The 18,850-nt window shown below is 54.8% G+C and overlaps 1 protein-coding gene across 1 annotated transcript in view; it reads left to right on the forward strand.

Moving 5' to 3' along the window:
- Positions 1–2,090: 2,090 nt before the first annotated feature.
- Positions 2,091–18,850, forward strand: part of LOC105419488 (histone-lysine N-methyltransferase 2C-like) — a 41,010-nt gene continuing 24,250 nt past the window's right edge. The window contains 14 exon segments of the mRNA XM_029832315.1: positions 2,091–3,046; positions 5,157–5,345; positions 8,562–8,650; positions 10,290–10,437; positions 10,713–10,919; positions 11,186–11,295; positions 11,377–11,486; positions 12,000–12,162; positions 12,262–12,433; positions 12,922–13,036; positions 14,438–14,613; positions 14,707–15,050; positions 17,686–17,757; positions 17,922–18,640. Of these exon segments, the coding sequence (XP_029688175.1) occupies positions 5,158–5,345; positions 8,562–8,650; positions 10,290–10,437; positions 10,713–10,919; positions 11,186–11,295; positions 11,377–11,486; positions 12,000–12,162; positions 12,262–12,433; positions 12,922–13,036; positions 14,438–14,613; positions 14,707–15,050; positions 17,686–17,757; positions 17,922–18,640 (2,613 nt within the window). The 5' untranslated portion in view covers positions 2,091–3,046; position 5,157.

The raw sequence follows: 18,850 nt of genomic DNA on the forward strand, positions 1-18,850 counted from the left end.
AGCAGCGATCAATAAACCGCGCGCACGGTCCCGCGTGTGCGCGTCACACCAGCCGAAATGAACAAAAGCGGCTCCCGCACACGGGCAGCGGCTGTGCGCGAGCATCATTGTGCTTAAAACAGATTTGGTCTTTGAGACGTACTCTAGAAGATGAGAGCCAAAGGGCCTCCATCACCTCCCACGGCCAGAAGAGCCCCCCCCCCCCAATCCACTCCTGCTTTATTGTCCAGGAAAAGATTATTTTAACCACAGGTGGGTCGAGGGGGGGCTGCCGTCCTCCGGATGCCTGAACAGGATTGTTAAAAGCGCCTCAAATCTCTCCAATTATTCAGGAGGCTGTTTGTTGCCCTGTGGAAAAGGTCTCAACACAAACGAAGGTGTTCAGCAGGTCTGGAGACACACCTGAAGGTTCCGCTGAAGGTTCCGCTGAAGGTTCCACTGAAGGTTCCGCTGAAGGTTCCGCTGAAGGTTCCGGAGGCTGCAGGGTGGCTGCAGCAGCGCCGTGCTGCCCCCTGCCTGCAGCGCCTCCCAATTGTTCTGCTCCACGATGTTTTAATCGAAACCTGAGAGTCGTGTTGGGAGCTTCACTACAATCAGGTGTGTCTCTCACCTGTGTCACCCAACAAGAGTTATTGATGATAATTAATATTGATGATTATATAAGATCATCAGTTTGGGCTCACTTGGGTCGAGTTTGCGAGCGGAGAGCAGGTCAGAAGGTCTGTGGGTCAGGAGTGACGTGCACGCGCCACCAAACAGCTGCTCCGATGTAATTAGGTCAATGGCGGTTGTGTTGTAAGCCTACACCTCGGGTCAAAGGTCAGTGACGTCAGCATGCTCGTCCCACTAATGGTTCTGGGTTCTGGTTTAAATGTCAGTATTTCAGCCTCTTGAATGGATCCAGAAACTCGTGAACACTGAGTCTTTGATGCTCGTGATAAGAAAATGGTGACAATTATATTTAAAAAAATCCAACAAGGCTTCAAGAATGAAAATTTGTCTTTTTTTATTGTTTACTTCCTGTTTCCAGACCACTCACTACTAAAAGAAACTGCAATTTCTAGTATTATTGGTAGCATTAAGTATATCTGAGTAAAGAAAACAAGAGTTTATTAGAGTTTAGTATCTTGAATAGACAAAATATGTTAAAACAACAAAAAAGATGCAACACCATGAAGTCTTCGTCTCTAAACAACAGAAAACGCCCAGAAGCAAAAAGCATTGAAACCTGATGGACCAATTCTCAGAGATAAGCTGCTGTAGAATTAATCCTGCATTGATTTGATTTGTATTTTTTATTCTAAATGACTAAAATGATCAATAATCATCCAAGCCAACACTCGTGTCGTGGCGCGCGCTGGCCGGTAGGGGGTGCTGGTGGCTAAAAGGGGGAAAAAAGGCAACAACAAACAGCTAAAGGTTGAACATTAAAAGTGTTGCGGGGTCTTTTTCCTGCTAATTTGAGGGGGGGGGGGCGGCTTCGACGTTAAGAAACTCGCGGGCACAATTGATCGCGATGATCCCCCCCCCCCCCCCCCCAAACCCCAGACGCACGCAAATACGTAACACCCACCAGCTCTTTTGCATATCGTGTGTAGCTGCTGGAAGCCGACCCCTGGGGGATTTTTCTCCCAGAAAATTAACCCCTGCGTGCACGGCGCGTCTCCCGATCGCCCCGTTTCCACCCCTCGCAAACACACACGAGAAGCAATTACTGTGCACAATCAGGAGGGAAACATTTACTCTCCGAGCGGGAGGAAAGGGGCAGGAAATGGGATGTTGCCACCGCCTAGTCTGCGGGGATGCGCCGTGCGCGGCCGCGGCCGCTCTGACAGCCCCGGGAACGTGGCTGCGCGCTCGGAACCGACCCACCTCTGCTCCGCGGCACCCGCTCGGGAGAAAACAGATCTCCGTTTGACTCGCATCAGCCGCCGCTCGCGACGCCGCGTGTGCACATTTGCATGAGCTGGATCCCGAAGGCTCGGACGGATCCCGTCCGGTCCGGCCGAGATCCACCCCGCCGCCTTTTGCAGCCCGCCCCAGCCATTATTTTATTTACCAAACGCTCGTATCCCTCCGCAGGGTCAGAGAGTATTTTGTGGAAATAGTCAAATGTTGGCGTCGCGTCCTCGGCCGCGATGTCTTCTCGGTAAACACCAACAGTCGTGATGTTGCTCGGCCGTTCGGTTCCGAACGTTTGGGTCGGCTTCGGGACGGGGCGCGGGCCGTAGTTGCTGGAAGGGGAGGCGGATCTAGTTTTTAAGGAGCCCAGAGGGGGTGTGCTGCGGTGCCACTTATCATTAGATATGGCCACTGTTACAGAGCGCAGCGAAACGTCATCTTCAACTTAATTTCCCGATATTTCAGGCCCGTTTCCCGGCTCGGCCGCTCCCGTGGATGGGATGTCATTTTCGGAATGCCGATTTTGATTCTCCCGGCGTTCGGAGGCGGTCGTCGCTGCGTGGCAGGCTGACTGCGAGAGTCTTCGGAGTGGCCGCTCGGTCCCGCAGCTCGTCGATGCTGAAGAAAATAGAGCCAGTCGCCAACCGAGCGGTCGGCATCCGACGTCGGCGTCGCGCTTCGGGGTAACGGCGCACTCGCCGAGGGCCCACCGCAAAGTTTCCGCGCGGAGCCTGGACGTTTGCAGCCGCCCGGGACTTTGGGGGGTGCGTTGCTTCTGCGTGTCGGATTGTTGCCCATGGACTTGGGTGGCTAACAGCAACTAGCTAAATAAGCCAACTCGTGAGACGACAGCTGTCATTGGAGAAAGGAAAGTGATCCCCGATGCGTCTGCCAGCGAAGTGCTTTCCCCTTGGATTTGCGCCGTCTTAACTTTCCATCAAATGGGCAAAGTTTGGAATAACATTGCAACGTTGGAATATAATGATATGCATAATGCATTTCTGAGGATCGCAGTGTGGCTTCATTGGAGAGAAGCTAGCTAGCTCCTTTAGCTCGCTGGCTAGTTGGGTGATAAAAGTGCGACGTTTCATTCCCCAGTATTTCGGACATGAAGAGGATAACTGGAGGTTCCTAGGGCTGGAAGGTAAGCCTCGCTAAGGTGCTAAATTGTGTGGCATGTTGGATAAATGTTGGACTTCCCCTCCTGGGCTGAAGCTGAGCCAACATCTCCCTCTCGCCTGATGGCTGTTCTCGGGCGCTTGGCTTTCATGACTGTTCCACGGGAGGGAACCTTCGGTAGAACCGTTCTCGGAACCTCGCCTCGCCAGAGCCCCAGCGTCTGGTGATGGGTGCCAGTGGCCCAGAGGCGACCCGCCGAACCGAGTGGAGAAAGAAATGCCTACGTCATTCCAGAAGGCATCATTCTCACTTTTTGTGCGGCTCCCAGAACAGTTCCGTCTCACCGAGGAGACCGAGCCTTTGTGTGTGCAGCACCGAAGCCCAGCGGGCTGCACCCAGCCTGGCGACCCGGCCAGCCTCGTTCCTGCTCGGTGTCCATTGTTGTCGCAACACCGTTGCTCCCCCCCCCCCAACTGTTCGGCGGGTCGGGTTGTGTTTTGTGTTCTGGACGTTAGCTTAGTCAGGGCGACTTGAGCAACTCGGGGCACACACAGGTAACCTGTTTGAGCCCCCGGTTGCCTCGCTGGCTCCCTCCGAAGCCGCGTCCCTCCTGGGATCCGCGCTCGCATACGAGCCGCTCGTCAGCGTCCTTCATCTTTTATTGATCCCGTCCGGATGATGTCAGTGTCGCTTTTGTCTGTGGTCGTCCGAGAAACGGCGACAGAGTTCAACACAACAGGCTAGCACCACTTAGCTGTGCGCAACTTCTTTGTGCTTGACTTGACGGTCCACCTAGCTAGCTACCGCTAGCCATGCTAGCTGCAGTTAGCCACCGCTGCAGCTAGCATGGCTCCAGTTGTGCTCCACTCCACGAGCTGCCTGCTCCTAGGAGGCTCCCCAAAACGTGGATGTGCTTTTATGTGTATATATAATATATATATGGTGGTTACCCAGCTCACTGTGACCAGATCCCTTGATGATGCCAGGATCCCCCCTCGGATCCCTGTTTTTCTTCACCAGGGATGCTGGAGGTCTTATTGTGCTAATGAGACGGGTGTTATTGGACCAGCACCTGTCCGTGGAGCCTGCGGGCAGGTGAGGGCTGCTCCTGGCACCAGGGCGGAACCGCAGGTCCATGCATTATCTTCTCATCTGGGTTCAGCTTGTAATTACAGCGTAATACACAGGTGATTAGCAGGGATGTAAATCTGTTGGGATGCTGCTTGAAGACCGTGATCCTGTGGATCTGAATGCCCCCGGGGGGGGTGGAGGCTTCATATGGTGGCACCTCTGAACTGGTTAAGCTGAACTGGTTAAACTGACCTGGTGAATCTGAACTGGTTGGCCAGTTTGTGACTGGTTTAGTGATACTGGGGCTGCTAACGGTGCCGCGGCGGCAAGATGGCCGCACGCCGTCTGGGAAGGAGGAGCTCTGGGTCCGGTTCACCCGTGTCACCGTTCAGCCGGGCCTCGCTGGTGACGGGCGCAGTCACGTGCACGGGACCAGCGGCTGGAGGAACCTCGGAGAGACGCCAAAACCCCTCAAAACATCTCCGTCGCCGTGGAAACGGTTGAGAAACGCTCACCGACTCTGCCAGCGGCAACGTTGATCCCACAATATTAAACCAGTTTTTCCGTCTCGGATCAGGTCAACAGAGGGACGTCGGTGGCGCCGAGTGGCGCCCGAACGGGCTGCGGACGATCACCTTGGAGATGTAACGTGGGGCGCGTGCACGTGTTCCACTTCACGTGCACACCTGTCCCGTCAGTGCGGAACATCCCGGAGAAATGGTTCTTAAATATTCCCCCTCCGATCCAGTGGGGTGTGTGTGTGTGTGCGTGTGTGTGTGTGTGTGTGCGTGTGTGTGTTGTGACTCCTGGCCAGGCCACACCCCCCCCCCCACAACACCTATTTCCCATCTGCTTCGCCGTGTTCTCCCCACGCACGGCCTCCGTGCGTTCGAGGCGCTGTCATCCCGCCGTCGGCAGAGCGTGAAGGGGAAACCTGAACGGGCGCCGCGTGGAGGGGGCGGAGCCATCGTCCTGGTCACAGCTGGTGTCCGGGGCGAGTGGCGCGCCACGAGGAAACACGCCGCCACAACGTAGTGAAGCATGATGTCGTCTTTCTGTTTCAGAATGTCATCAGAGGAGAAGACTGTGGAGCCCTCTGACCAGGGAACCTCGCCGCCCTCCAGCAGTGTTGGGGCGGCGTCCACAGGAAGCCCCGCCCACCCGGACAAGCGCCCTCGTGGTCGACCACGCAAGGATGCTTGTGCCCTTCTGCCCCAGGCGCCACCCTCGTCCATGTCTAAGAACAGGAAAAAGTACGTGGGTTTGGCTCTCGTCTCAGAATCGGTGTTTCAGCCCGCCGCCGTTGGCGTGCAGCTGGTTTCCTGGTCGTTTTAAGCTCCTCCCCAACACGGAGTCGAGGCGTGAGGCGGAGTCAAGCGTGTGACGCTTCCTCGGCATGATGCAGCAGTTCTGCCTGGACGGCTGCTTCAGGGAGAAGCTTCAGAGGGTGCACGTCTGCTAGCGCACGTTAGCATGTAGCAGAACAGCCGAGAGCGTTCCCTCGCTCTCATCGCTGGCCCGATGTGCACGCGCCTGGCCCGATGTGCACGTGCCTGGCCCGATGTGCACGTGCCTGGCCCGATGTGCACGCGCCTGACCCGATGTGCTGTAGTCTCCTTCATGGAAGAAGCTGCGTGCACGGTGACTCGGTGGCCCCACCCCCCCTGCTGGCGGAGCCTGGAATCGACTCCCTGCCAGGTTTTCCCGGCAGCCCTGCGAGCTGGGACTTCTTTCTCCGGCATTATTTCCATCTTTTCCTCGCTGGGACCGTCAGGATTTGGGCCGCCCGCCCCGGGCCAGCAGGCCCGAATGGCACCGCTCACACCGAGTGTGTGTAGCAGCGTTACACACCCACTGTTGTGTAGCGCCCGGCCTTTAACCCTTCGGGGGGTTCCAGGTCCAGTTCTGGGTGTTCCGGTCTGGGATCTAAACGTGGGAGTCGTCTGTAGGCAGATGTTGGTGGTGTTCCTCTGCAGTGGTCCAACCAAAGCCCAGCCTCAGTTCTGGTTCCGGTCCCCCCCCTCCCCCCATGGTTATTATCCATGAATGGTTTCCACCCAGTTTGCTGCTGGTGACCAAGTTTGACCAGTTTAGCAGCGTCCCAGCATCATTAGCTAACCTGCACCGATCCGGTCTGTGCCAGTCTGGCCCCTCCCCCATCACCTCCGCACCCACGAGGCATTCAGGCCCCCACCGCCGGGTCTCTATTCAAGTTAAAGTTCTGCCCATTATCTTGGACGTGTCGGCATCCAGCACACGTTATACAGGTGTATGGTGTGTGTGTGTACAGGTGCACCTACAGGTGTATGGTGTGTGTGTACAGGTGTAGCACCGTCCTGGCCTGGCAGTGTACAGTTTGCTCACTATACTGGGGACAGACTGGTGTTTGGGTACTGACCATCTCTCCAGGAGACTAGTTATGGGTTAACATGTGATGCCTCGGCTCTGTGAAGCACCTTTATCACTCACTGTCAAGTCTTGGACTGGTGCTGGTAAACTGGTTGTGATAAACTGGTGCTGGTAAACTAGTTGTGATAACCTGGTGCTGGTAATCTGGTTGTGGTAATCTGGTGCTGGTAAACTAGTTGTGATAACCTGGTGCTGGTAAACTGGTGATAACCTGGTGCTGGTAATCTGGTTGTGGTAATCTGGTGCTGGTAAACTAGTTGTGATAACCTGGTGCTGGTAAACTGGTGATAACCTGGTTCTGGTAAACTGGTTGTGGTAAACTGGTGCTGGTAAACTAGTTGTGATAAACTGGTGCTAGTAAACTGGTGCCGGTAAACTGGTGCTAGTAAACTGGTGCCGGTAACCTGGTGCTGGTAAACTTTTGCTCCGGCCCAGCTGATGTTCAGGTGAGCGTGAGCCGCACTGGTCACGTCTCAGTCAACACTGGTAACGTGTCCCACAACAACAGACAGGTTTATTCCGGTACCAGGGGACTTGGGTTATCAGGTGGGAACGAGCGTGCTGACCCGTGTTGCCTTGGTGACGCTGGCACATCCCATAGTTTCATCCCATAGTTTGGCTCTTTCACCGTTACATTTGTTGGGTACATTTATTTAGGGAATAACTGGGAATATCAGCTTCTGGAGCGCCGTCTGTCTGCTGTTCTTCATGTTCCCATGATGCCTCTTCCTTCACATCCTGGGTCAGGTCTCTGGTCTCTGGTCTCAGGTCTCCAGGTCTCTGGTCTCCAGGTCTCTGGTCTCCAGGTCTCTGGTCTCCTGGTCTCCAGGTCTCAGGTCTCTGGTCTCCAGGTCTCTGGTCTCTGGTCTCCAGGTCTCTGGTCTCCAGGTCTCTGGTCTCCTGGTCTCCAGGTCTCAGGTCTCTGGTCTCCAGGTCTCTGGTCTCCAGGTCTCTGGTCTCATGGTCTCCTGGTCTCAGGTCTCCAGGTCTCTGGTCTCCAGGTCTCTGGTCTCCTGGTCTCCTGGTCTCAGGTCTCTGGTCTCCAGGTCTCTGGTCTCTGGTCTCTGGTCTCTGGTCTCTGGTCTCCAGGTCTCTGGTCTTCAGGTCTCTGGTCTCTGGTCTCCAGGTCTCTGGTCTCCTGGTCTCCAGGTCACTGGTCTCCTGGTCTCAGGTCTCTGGTCACTGGTCTCCTGGTCTCAGGTCTCTGGTCTCCTGGTCTCCTGGTCTCCAGGTCACTGGTCTCCTGGTCTCAGGTCTCTGGTCTCTGGTCTCCAGGTCTCCTGGTCTCCAGGTCACTGGTCTCCTGGTCTCAGGTCTCTGGTCTCCAGGTCTCTGGTCTCCCGGTCTCTGGTCTCCAGGTCTCAGGTCTCTGGTCTCTGGTCTCCAGGTCTCTGGTCTCCAGGTCTCAGGTCTCTGGTCTCTGGTCTCCAGGTCTCCTGGTCTCCTGGTCTCCAGGTCACTGGTCTCCTGGTCTCAGGTCTCTGGTCTCCAGGTCTCTGGTCTCCCGGTCTCTGGTCTCCAGGTCTCCAGGTCTCTGGTCTCTGGTCTCCAGGTCTCCAGGTCTCTGGTCTCCAGGTCTCCAGGTCTCTGGTCTCCTGGTCTCCAGGTCTCCAGGTCTCAGGTCTCTGGTCTCTGGTCTCTGGTCTCTGGTCTCCAGGTCTCCTGGTCTCCAGGTCACTGGTCTCCTGGTCTCAGGTCTCTGGTCTCCAGGTCTCTGGTCTCCCGGTCTCTGGTCTCCAGGTCTCCAGGTCTCCAGGTCTCTGGTCTCCAGGTCTCCAGGTCTCTGGTCTCCAGGTCTCCAGGTCTCTGGTCTCCAGGTCTCCAGGTCTCTGGTCTCCTGGTCTCAGGTCTCTGGTCTCCAGGTCTCTGGTCTCCCGGTCTCAGGTCTCTGGTCTCCAGGTCTCCAGGTCTCTGGTCTCCAGGTCTCCAGGTCTCTGGTCTCCTGGTCTCCCAGTACTCGGCCCTCCCAGCCACCTCCGCGCCACCATTCCAGCTGTGACATGATGTGACCCTGACCCTCCAGCTGTGGCTCCTCTCACCTCTCCTTTCTCCCCCTGCAGGGGTCGCACCAGGGGCAGGGCTGTTGTGGATGAGGAGGACAGCATGGACGGGACTGAGATAACCGAGTCCATCGGCCCTCAGGACACAGGTGAGGCTCTTCTTCGTGTGTGCACGTCTGTTGTGTCTGTGATGTTAGAGGCCCCCCCCTGCAGGCATCAGGGGGGGTTCCACTCCAGGTGGACCTTCTCTCCTGCAGGCATCGGGGGGGGGTCCACTCCAGGTGGACCTTCTCCCCAGCAGAACGAGGGGGGGTTCCACTCCAGGTGGACCTTCTCCCCTGCAGGCATTGGGGGGGGGGGGGGGGGGGTCCACTCCAGGTGGACCTTCTCCCCTGCAGAACGAGGGGGGGTTCCACTAAAGGTGGACCTTCTCTCCTGCAGGCATCGGGGGGGGTCCACTCCAGGTGGACCTTCTCCCCTGCAGAACGAGGGGGGGTTCCACTCCAGGTGGACCTTCTCCCCTGCAGGCATCGGGGGGGGTCCACTCCAGGTGGACCTTCTCCCCTGCAGAACGAGGGGGGGTTCCACTCCAGGTGGACCTTCTCCCCAGCAGAACGAGGGGGGGTTCCACTCCAGGTGGACCTTCTCCCCTGCAGGCATCAGGGGGGGTCCACTCCAGGTGGACCTTCTCCCCTGCAGGCATCAGGGGGGGTCCACTCCAGGCGGACCTTCTCCCCTGCAGAACGAGGGGGGGTTCCACTCCAGGTGGACCTTCTCCCCTGCAGGCATTGGGGGGGGGGGGGGGGGGGGTCCACTCCAGGTGGACCTTCTCCCCTGCAGAACGAGGGGGGGTTCCACTCCAGGCGGACCTTCTCCCCTGCAGGCATCAGGGGGGGTTCCACTCCAGGTGGACCTTCTCTCCTGCAGAACGAGGGGGGGTTCCACTAAAGGTGGACCTTCTCCCCTGCAGGCATCGGGGCGGGGTTCCACTCCAGTTGGACCTTCTCTCCTGCAGGCATCGGGGGGGGTTCCACTCCCAGTGGACCTTCTCCCCAGCAGAACGAGGGGGGGGTTCCACTCCAGGTGGACCTTCTCCCCTGCAGGCATCGGGGGGGGTTCCACTCCAGGTGGACCTTCTCCCCAGCAGAACGAGGGCTGGGAGCCTTCAGAGCTCTTTGGAAGGGTGGATCCTGAGCTACAAAGCTGCGCTGGTCCTGTTTTTCCCTCCCTCTCCTCCTCCCACTGCTCCTCCTGCTCCTCAGACGGGCACTGAGGAGCAGTGGAGAGAGCCCAAGGCTAATGCCCTCTAAAAGCTTTTTAGAATCCCATCAGTCTCTCCAGACCCATTTATGCTCTTTTTATGTGTGTGCATCACGTCATGTGATCATGCCTCCATTCTCCTGGCCTCAGTGCCGTCCTGGCGGAGCTCTCCAGCCTTGGAATTCCACTGAATTCCAGCTTTTTTTGACAGGTTTAGCAGTTCATTCCTCAGCAGTTTCATTCACTCCACTGCTCCAAAAACCCCAAAAACCTGCCCGTTCGGTTATCTGCTGACAGAGGAGCCTAAATTAACGACACCTCAGTGGCTGCTAATGGAGCGTCTGCCGAGAGCCTCCTGACGGCGGCACCAGGGACGTGTTTCCTGTGATTACAACTCCAGCCTTTTCCTGGTCACTTGGGCGTCCTGACTGGGAATAAAACCGTCCTGCTAACATTTTGAACCCGTGCAGATTCCAGGTTTATGGCGATGGCTGCCTGAGCGTCATTAGCTCTTCATCTCACCTGCAGAAACACCAATCCAGCACGTGGAAGCTGTGGAAGTGGTGACCACAGAGGTGACGGAGGAGGACGGGCCCTCTTCCCCTCTACCCCAGAGCCCTCCAGCTGGGACGTCCGTCGGACCAGCTGTCCCAGAGAGTAGAGAAGTCAAAAGCAGGTCAGTAAAGACGAAACTCCCAGAAAACCCAGTTTGTTTGCTCATTTATTAGCGTGGTTGCTAAACACTGTTGCTTCCCTGACGTATCTGCTCAACCGTGCAAAGCAACTAACTTTTTACAGATTTTTTTTAACCCTCACATCTACGTTATTTGTCTTATTTCAATGAAACGATGACGTTGCCCCCCCCCATCATGAACGCATCTTCTTTCCTCCGTATTGGACCCTCGTTAGCTTGCAGGCAGGTGACTCTTAGCATCCGTTTCTGTCCTCCAGGGAGCGTCTCTGTGCCTTCTGTTACTGTGGTAGCCGTAGCCTCTTGGGTCAGGGGGACCTGCAAGTGTTCGGTATCGCACCTCAGCTCGAAGCACTCTTCAGCAACAAGGACGGAGGAGGCTCGGCGAGCGATAGCGGCGATGGCGATAAGACCACTCAGCCAAAAATGCCTGGAGAGACCACCTCAGGACAGAGAGCAAAGACGAAGTAAGTCAGCCCCTGTGATCCGTCACGGATCTGGCAGCGTTGGCCGGGTGTGTAGTGGCGGTCGAGGAGGGGAAAAGGCCGTCATAAGCAAATTCACCGTATGGCTAAGCTAGGATGCTCTGGGACTGGTAATTGTGATGAGATGCCTCCTGAAACTGTCTCCATTTCTCTACCCCTGCTCTTCCACACGTGTGTAGCATATCCTTACGCTAGCTGGCAGCGCTTCTCTCTCTTATGGCGGCGTTTTCGCTCTAAATGTGTTTCAGTGGGTCTGAAAGCTGTGAGGAAGAACCAGAGCGCACCAGTGGTGTTTTGGACGAGCTGTCTCACGTTGGCCTCCCTCCACATCTCAACGTCCAGTCTCTCTTTGAGTCGGGTAAAAACATAGTCAACACATCTATTCGTCAGTACGCAGTGAAAGATGCACTCCTGAATGCACCGTTTGCTGACCCTCCAGGGCAATGCTGGGCACATCAGAGCTGTGCCTTGTGGTCTGAGGGGGTTCGTCAGGGCGAGGGACAATCTCTGCTTAATGTGGACAGAGCCATATACTCAGGGAGCACAAAGGTGAGTCGGACGAGCCGTGTGTGGACTAATGGGCCTTCCTAGCATGTTAATGTGCCGCAGCAGCATGAAGCGGGTCTTCATGAGGCAATGGGAAGCTGATGGATCAGACTGACTGGTAAAGGTCGACCTGGCAGCGTGGATCTGTCAGCTGTGAAATGGAAAAGGTCACGCCACTCAGCGAGGCTGAGCTCTCATGGTAGCTTAGCCCTCGCAGCCCTCTGAGTGTGTCGGGAGCCCATCAGCACTTCCTCCGCTCCTTCTCAAGAGCAGCCACACGGGGAACGTTCCAGGCTCTGGCATAATTGTGATCATCACGGGGTTAAAATGGATTTACTAAAGATTTAGACTTAAGTGATCACTCCCAAAGAGAAATTAAAGGATTGAGTAGTTTATGCCTCTGTTGCAGGTGCCGTCAAATAAACTGGTGTTAAGGGTTTATTGTTTCCATCATTAAATGTGCCGATTGTAACCGTGTCCAAAGACACATAATGAATGATTTTGCTCTTTCTGCAGCACTGTGCATATTGTAAGCGCCTTGGAGCATCCATTAAGTGCTGTGCTGAAGGATGTGCTCAACTCTACCATTACCCCTGTGCGGGGGCAGCTGGAACCTTTCAGGATATCAGGAGTTTCTCGCTTCTCTGCCCAGAACACACCGAACAGGCCATTCACAAATGTACGCTCCCTACGGCCGTCGTCTTACCTGCACACGCAATAAGAAGTTCCTCGCCACCGCCTGAGATTAACTGGCTGTTTTGGGTTTTTCTTTGCCTAGTTGTAGATGATGTACATTGCACGCTGTGTGATAGCCCAGGGGACCTGCTGGACCAGCTCTTCTGCACCAGTTGTGGTCAGCATTACCACGGGACATGCTTGGATATGGCCGTGACCCCTCTGAGAAGGGCAGGGTGGCAGTGCCCCGAGTGTAAAATCTGCCAGACGTGCATGTGAGTCTCTTTGCCTCCCGCTCCTACTGTATCGGCTATATTGGTTTAAGCTTAAATTCTGAATGCAGTATTAAAGGGATGTTAAAAGGACTTTTGTTGTTTGTGTGAAAGTTCAGATTTCCACACTTGTTGTTTACATATTTGTCACATTGTGTAATTTTACGCTCAAATTACAGAACATTGTAATTTGAGAAGCAAATATGTAGCGGTAGGCTGAGCATGGACATCCTGGTGAGGTCTTAAGCATGGGTTAGGGTTAGGTTGGGTTAACATTACCATGAGCTTGAAGGGTGGAAACCTCACAGTCTGCTCGTGTAAAGACACTTCTAGTAGGTCTGATTTAATCAAACCAAACCTGGTGTTTGCCCACACTCGGGGGGGAAACACCCACTCTTACCATGGACCTCAGCTGAGTGGAGCCTAAACCTTAGATTTGTTGATTTTTGTTGGAAAGGTTCCATGTTCCAAACCCTTTTTCTTCTCTGCAGGAACCCAGGAGAGGACACTAAGATGCTTGTATGTGACATGTGTGACAAAGGCTACCATACCTTCTGTCTGCAACCTGCTATCGACTCTCTTCCTACCAACGGATGGAGATGTAAGGTAGGACAACCTTGGCAGATGGGAACTTTGGTGCTCTGCTGATGGAAATAGCGCAGTCTGTGCAACAAAGCCCCCTACCTGCTGCAGGATTAGCCTGCTGCTGCTGCTACTGTTGCTGCTGCTGTTGCTGCTGCAGCTGGTGCTGCTGCTGCTGCTGCTGCTGCTGTGGCTGCAGCTGGTGCTGCTGTGGCTGTTGCTGCTGCTGTGGCTGCAGCTGGTGGTGCTGCTGCTGCTGCAGCTGCAGCTGGTGGTGCTGCTGCTGCTGTGGCTGCAGCTGGTGCTGCTGTTGCTGCTGCTGTGGCTGCAGCTGCAGCTGGTGGTGCTGCTGCTGCTGTGGCTGCTGCTGTGGCTGCTGTGGCTGCTGCTGCAGCTGGTGCTGCTGCTGTGGCTGCAGCTGGTGCTGCTGCTGTGGCTGCTGCTGTGGCTGCAGCTGCAGCTGGTGGTGCTGCTGCTGCTGTGGCTGCTGCTGTGGCTGCTGCTGCAGCTGGTGCTGCTGCTGCTGCTGCTGTGGCTGCAGCTGGTGCTGCTGTGGCTGTTGCTGCTGCTGCTGTGGCTGCAGCTGGTGCTGCTGTGGCTGTTGCTGCTGCTGTGGCTGCTGCTGCTGCTGTGGCTGCTGCAGCTGGTGCTGCTGCTGCTGTGGCTGCAGCTGGTGCTGCTGTGGCTGCAGCTGGTGCTGCTGTTGCTGCTGTGGCTGCAGCTGGTGCTGCTGTGGCTGCAGCTGGTGCTGCTGCTGCTGCTGTGGCTGCAGCTGGTGCTGCTGTTGCTGTGGCTGCTGCTGTGGCTGCTGCAGCTGGTGCTGCTGTGGCTGCTGCTGTGGCTGCAGCTGGTGCTGCTGTGGCTGCTGCTGTGGCTGCTGCTGCTGCTACTGTTGCTGCTGTGGCTGTTGCTGCTGCTGTGGCTGCTGCTGCTGCTACTGTTGCTGCTGCAGCTGGTGCTGCTGTGGCTGTTGCTGCTGCTGTGGCTGCAGTTATTGGTGACCCTCAAAATTAATCTTGGCTCGTTGTGAACCAGTAGTGCCCATGCATGCTGATGATCGCTTGAATTGAGGATCTGGAACCCCCATTTTGTTTCTGTGACATTTGCTGCGTTACAAGGAAATGTGGGATAGAGCCTGCGTTCAAATGCGTGCACGCTGGGGGCTTCTTTCCCTGTCGTGGTTTGTGCTTCTCATGCTTCTATAATGACTCACATAGCCAAGTCTTTAAGGCCTCAGTTGCACTGTCATGAGTATTTCCACCCATGTGAATGAGTCTTTTTGCTCTAAATGAATATCTGTTTCTGTAAAAACAATATAAAAAGATCCTTAATTTACTGCCCAAGTCCAGTACCTCAGAAAATTGCATTTATTGGAGTGGATTTTCAGGGTCGCGCTAATAAAAAAAGACTATTTTTGCTCTTTAGAACTGCAGAGTGTGTGTTCAGTGTGGAACGCGGAGCAGCAAGCAGTGGCATCACACAAGCCTGCTGTGTGAGATCTGCGTCCAGAACCAGGACCCTGCTCTGTGCTGCCCGGTGTGTGCCTGCACTCTGGACCCTGAGCATCAAAAAGATCTCCTCTTGTGCCACATTTGTAAACGGTAAGACAAAGGAATAATCTGCTTCTGTGTGTCAGACCAAAACTATCTGCTTACGTCACACCCCGACACAACCTTCCTGCGTTCTTCATTCAGATGGTTACACCTGGAGTGTGAGCGTCAGCACTCGGGCCGAGCAGAAATCCACCCCAGAGAAGACTACGTTTGTTCCAGCTGTCGGTGTCCTGCTGCGGAGCAGACGGAGGACGTGGACGCAGGCCCAGAGCTCACCTCTCAGCCCGCCTCCATGCACACGGACCCTGAGACCGACCTACAGCCGGCCAAAAAGCACACAGACCTTGAGTTTGGCACGCAGCCGCCCCCCCAAATGCACAACGACCCCAAACCCCAGTTACTCGCCGTTCCGACGCACTCGGACCCAGAGCCTGCTCAGGCCGCCGTCCAGGAGGAGGAGCTGGACACGTCAGCCTCAAAGCCTGGTGGGTGTTTCCTCCAGTGGCTCTGCTCTTGCAGCATTCTAGCTGCATTATGGGGTTCGTCACGTGCTTGGAGCTCCGCGGGAATTTGGTAGTTTGGGCCAAACAAAGTTGCATTTCAGGTGTTGCAGACGATTTCCTTTGATTTGGACTCGTCTTGGTTTTAAGAATCTTCTTCATTCAACACTCTTCTACTAGTGACAGACTAAAGAGCTTTACTGTGAAACTGTAGTTCTGAAGTCCAGTGTGCTAACTAATAACTAGTACTGATAACTAATAACTACTAGCTGCCGTCCAGGTGAAGGAGACGATGCCTCAGACAGACCTGTGCCAGTGTTGTCTCAGGTTGTGAAACTCTCCATCCTGTCAATGTGAAATTGGAGCCAAAGGATTTTACATGATTCTGTTTTTCTATGGAAACATCAAATAATCAGTTTTTGGTGGAACTTCCAGCATTTTTGCAGCTATGTTAATATTCAAAGTGTCATTGCTTGCTGCCCTACCTCTGTGGCTTCAGCCCCATGCTTCAGCCCCGCGCTTCAGCCCCATGCTTCAGCCCCATGCTTCAGCCCCATGCTTCAGCCCCATGGTTCAGCCCCATGCTTCAGCCCCATGCTTCAGCCCCATGCTTCAGCCCCGCGCTTCAGCCCCATGCTTCAGTGCAGCACTTCAGCACCGCGCTTCAGCCCCGCGCTTCAGCACCGCGCTTCAGCCCCGCGCTTCAGCCCCGCGCTTCAGCCCCGCGCTTCAGCCCCATGCTTCAGTGCAGCACTTCAGCACCGCGCTTCAGCCCCGCGCTTCAGCCCCATGCTTCAGTGCAGCACTTCAGCCCCGCGCTTCAGCCCCGCGCTTCAGCCCCGCGCTTCAGCCCCGCGCTTCAGCCCCATGCTTCAGCCCCATGCTTCAGCCCCATGCTTCAGCCCCATGCTTCAGCCCCGCGCTTCAGCCCCATGCTTCAGTGCAGCACTTCAGTGCAGCGCTTCAGCCCCGCGCTTCAGCCCCATGCTTCAGCCCCGCGCTTCAGCCCCATGCTTCAGCCCCGCGCTTCAGTGCAGCGCTTCAGCCCCATGATTCAGTGCAGCCCTTCAGCCCCGTGGAGATGCTTCAGGAACCCCCACTGTCTCCACCACAGTCTCCCAGAGAGACTGCCTTCCCGACTAACCCTTCCATCAGCTCCGTTGGCTCATCCATGATTCCCACAGTTCCACCTTCTCCACCATATAAATGTGCTGGTACCAGCTTTTTCCTGTGGACCTGCATCTCCACATGCTGCTGTGGCTGCTGCTACTGTTGGCTGTGTGGCTGTGTGTTTCTTTCTTTTTTCACAGATGTGCTCTTGAATACATCAAACAGGTGGTTTATGCTTTCGCTGCTTCATTAATACGTTTGCCTGCATATCAGATGTCAGTTTGCTTTACTTTAGTCCAACAGGCCTCTTGTGCTCTAACCTTTCTGTCCAGGTAATATAAATTAGCCACAAAATACTTTTATTGATTTAGAGAACCACAAGTTTAGTTGCTCGTGTCAAAGGAGACCCTCTGATTTCCTCCAGCTGTTGGTTGGATCGGTGTTGATAGACGGGCTCCAGGAATACAAATGAAATTTTGTTTTTGGATATTTGTGCTCGGCTTGACACTGCGAACATATTTTCATGTGCCTGCCCTGATTAAAGACATGATCCAGACCTCTTCATCACCCGTCACGACTGGTCACGACTGGTCACGACTGGTCACGACCGGTCCCCGCTCAGGGCTTAATAGCAGACGTGTCGTCGCTCTGCTGCCAGTTGTGGCTGAGAGCAAACCTGTGAATGGAGTTAGGCCCGGCTTAGGCCCCCCAAGTGTTAATGAAAGCTCTGTATTCAGCTCCATCTTTCGCTCTTTAACTGTAGGAGTTGTAGGAAGCGAGTGTGAATGAGTACGTGTGTTGAGCCCGCTCAATAGTTGAAGGCTTGAGACGGTCCGAGGCTCATATCCTAATTGACTTTTTGGCATCGGCACCGGATGAGCACCTGCAAGCTGCACAGTCATGAGCTCAGAGCACACAGACCCTGGGATGTCGGTTGCCAGGGCAACCCCCTTCCCTGGCAGAGATGCTTAGCAGGTGCATGCGTGTATCAGAAACAGTGTGACATGGGAACCGGTGGGTTGAAATGGTGGGCCCCTCATTAAGAGGCTGCTAGGTGGAATAATGCCTTGATGTATGGGAGCCCTTTTGCCTGGAATGAGGGCTACTATTCATGCTAGATGGGCTAAATGTATTGACATGTCTAAAACAAAAGTAAGTTAGTAGTAAAAATGGATTGTTTGTGCTCTTTAACACTGTAGTGGCCATGTGGCCGACACTTAAAGAAGCCAGCTGGATACAGGCAAGAGGATTATCTGGGAGCCTTCAGTTGTAAAAATGACCAATATTCATGATGGTAAATGTTCAGGCTCTTACACAGACCAGCAGTCCACCGACCAGGAGGGATCCCCACAGATTGTCTGAACGCGATAGTAACAGCTTTGTGGGCGTAGAGATAAGCACCGAGAGAGGGGGAAGGAAGAGGGGATGTCTTCAGAATGTTGTTGCATCTCCTAAAATCCAGATAATTGTTAAGTACATAACGTGATATCTCTTTAACGTTGTGTTCCAGATGTCTCAGCGGGATTAGACCTCGAGAGGGAGCCTACTCCAGTCAGTGAAAGCCCAGCAGAATTTAAAACAGGTTTGTGTTTGTTCGACATCATCCACATAGTTTACTAGAATTAAGACTGGGCTGAGAAGCAGAGGGTTCTCGGTTCGAGACCCGGAAGGTGTATAAGTGAACTGTGTGAGTGATGGGGCATAATGTAGCGCTTCAGACCTGAACAGCTGCCTTTCTTCATGCAGACACAAGAGCAGCAAGTACCTCCACGGAGACGTCCACATCTGCAGTGGCCCCCAAGCAGGAACCCGAGTCCTTTCCAGTCGGGCCCTCTCTGGAGTCACCACCTACACAGGATGCCACATCAGTCAAGCCAGCAAAGACAGAGGTCTGCTCTGCAGAGGGTCTGGTCATTTTCAGCACAAAGGATAGTAAGGCCATCATCCCAACCACCAAAGAACCAAGTACTACGTCAGGACCGTGCACAGAGCAACCAATGGAGGTGTCATTATCTGCGCCTTTGAAAGCCGATGATGTCGGCGGTTCTTTCATGGAAGGCGTTCAGAAAGAATTTCTCAAGGAAAAGGTTGAGGGGGCTTTTTACAGGAACCTTTCAGAGTCTGGTAAAGCCTTGGGATCTGGATCCTGTAAATCAGAGGAGAAGTCCACCGTTCAAGACATCAAGCCCAGTGTGTCACTGTCCAACCTGTCTTCGGAGGAGAGGCCACTGAAGACATCCGTGGAAAGATTAGCAGAAATGATCTCCTTTCCGTGTCACTCCTCCCCCCTGGGCCGAGGGGCCACTCCCAGGGAGCTGCTCCAGGCTCAGAGCCGACCTTTGCTGGGCGACCATAGCAGCGCAGTGCCAACCACCACACTTATACCCCTTCCCCCTAAAATTGGAATGGGAAAGCCAGCCATCACCAAGAGGAAGTTCTCCCCTGGGAGGCCACGGGTCAAGCAGGTGGGTTCCTCGCCGTCTCACAGAGCTCCGCTAATTTGCTTCACGTTTCTAAGCTTCTCTCTGCTTTCTTTACACACCCCGCCCGAGTCGTAATCCCGCGTGAGTGCAGGTCCATCCTTGGTGTCTTCTCGGGCCCCTTCCACCTTACAATCCAATCATCTTTGAGCAGATATGTTTTACATCTTGTTGTGCCTCCCCGCCTGTCTCCTG

The sequence above is a fragment of the Takifugu rubripes genome, unplaced genomic scaffold (assembly GCF_901000725.2).
Source record: "Takifugu rubripes unplaced genomic scaffold, fTakRub1.2, whole genome shotgun sequence".
Classification (NCBI taxonomy): domain Eukaryota; kingdom Metazoa; phylum Chordata; class Actinopteri; order Tetraodontiformes; family Tetraodontidae; genus Takifugu; species Takifugu rubripes.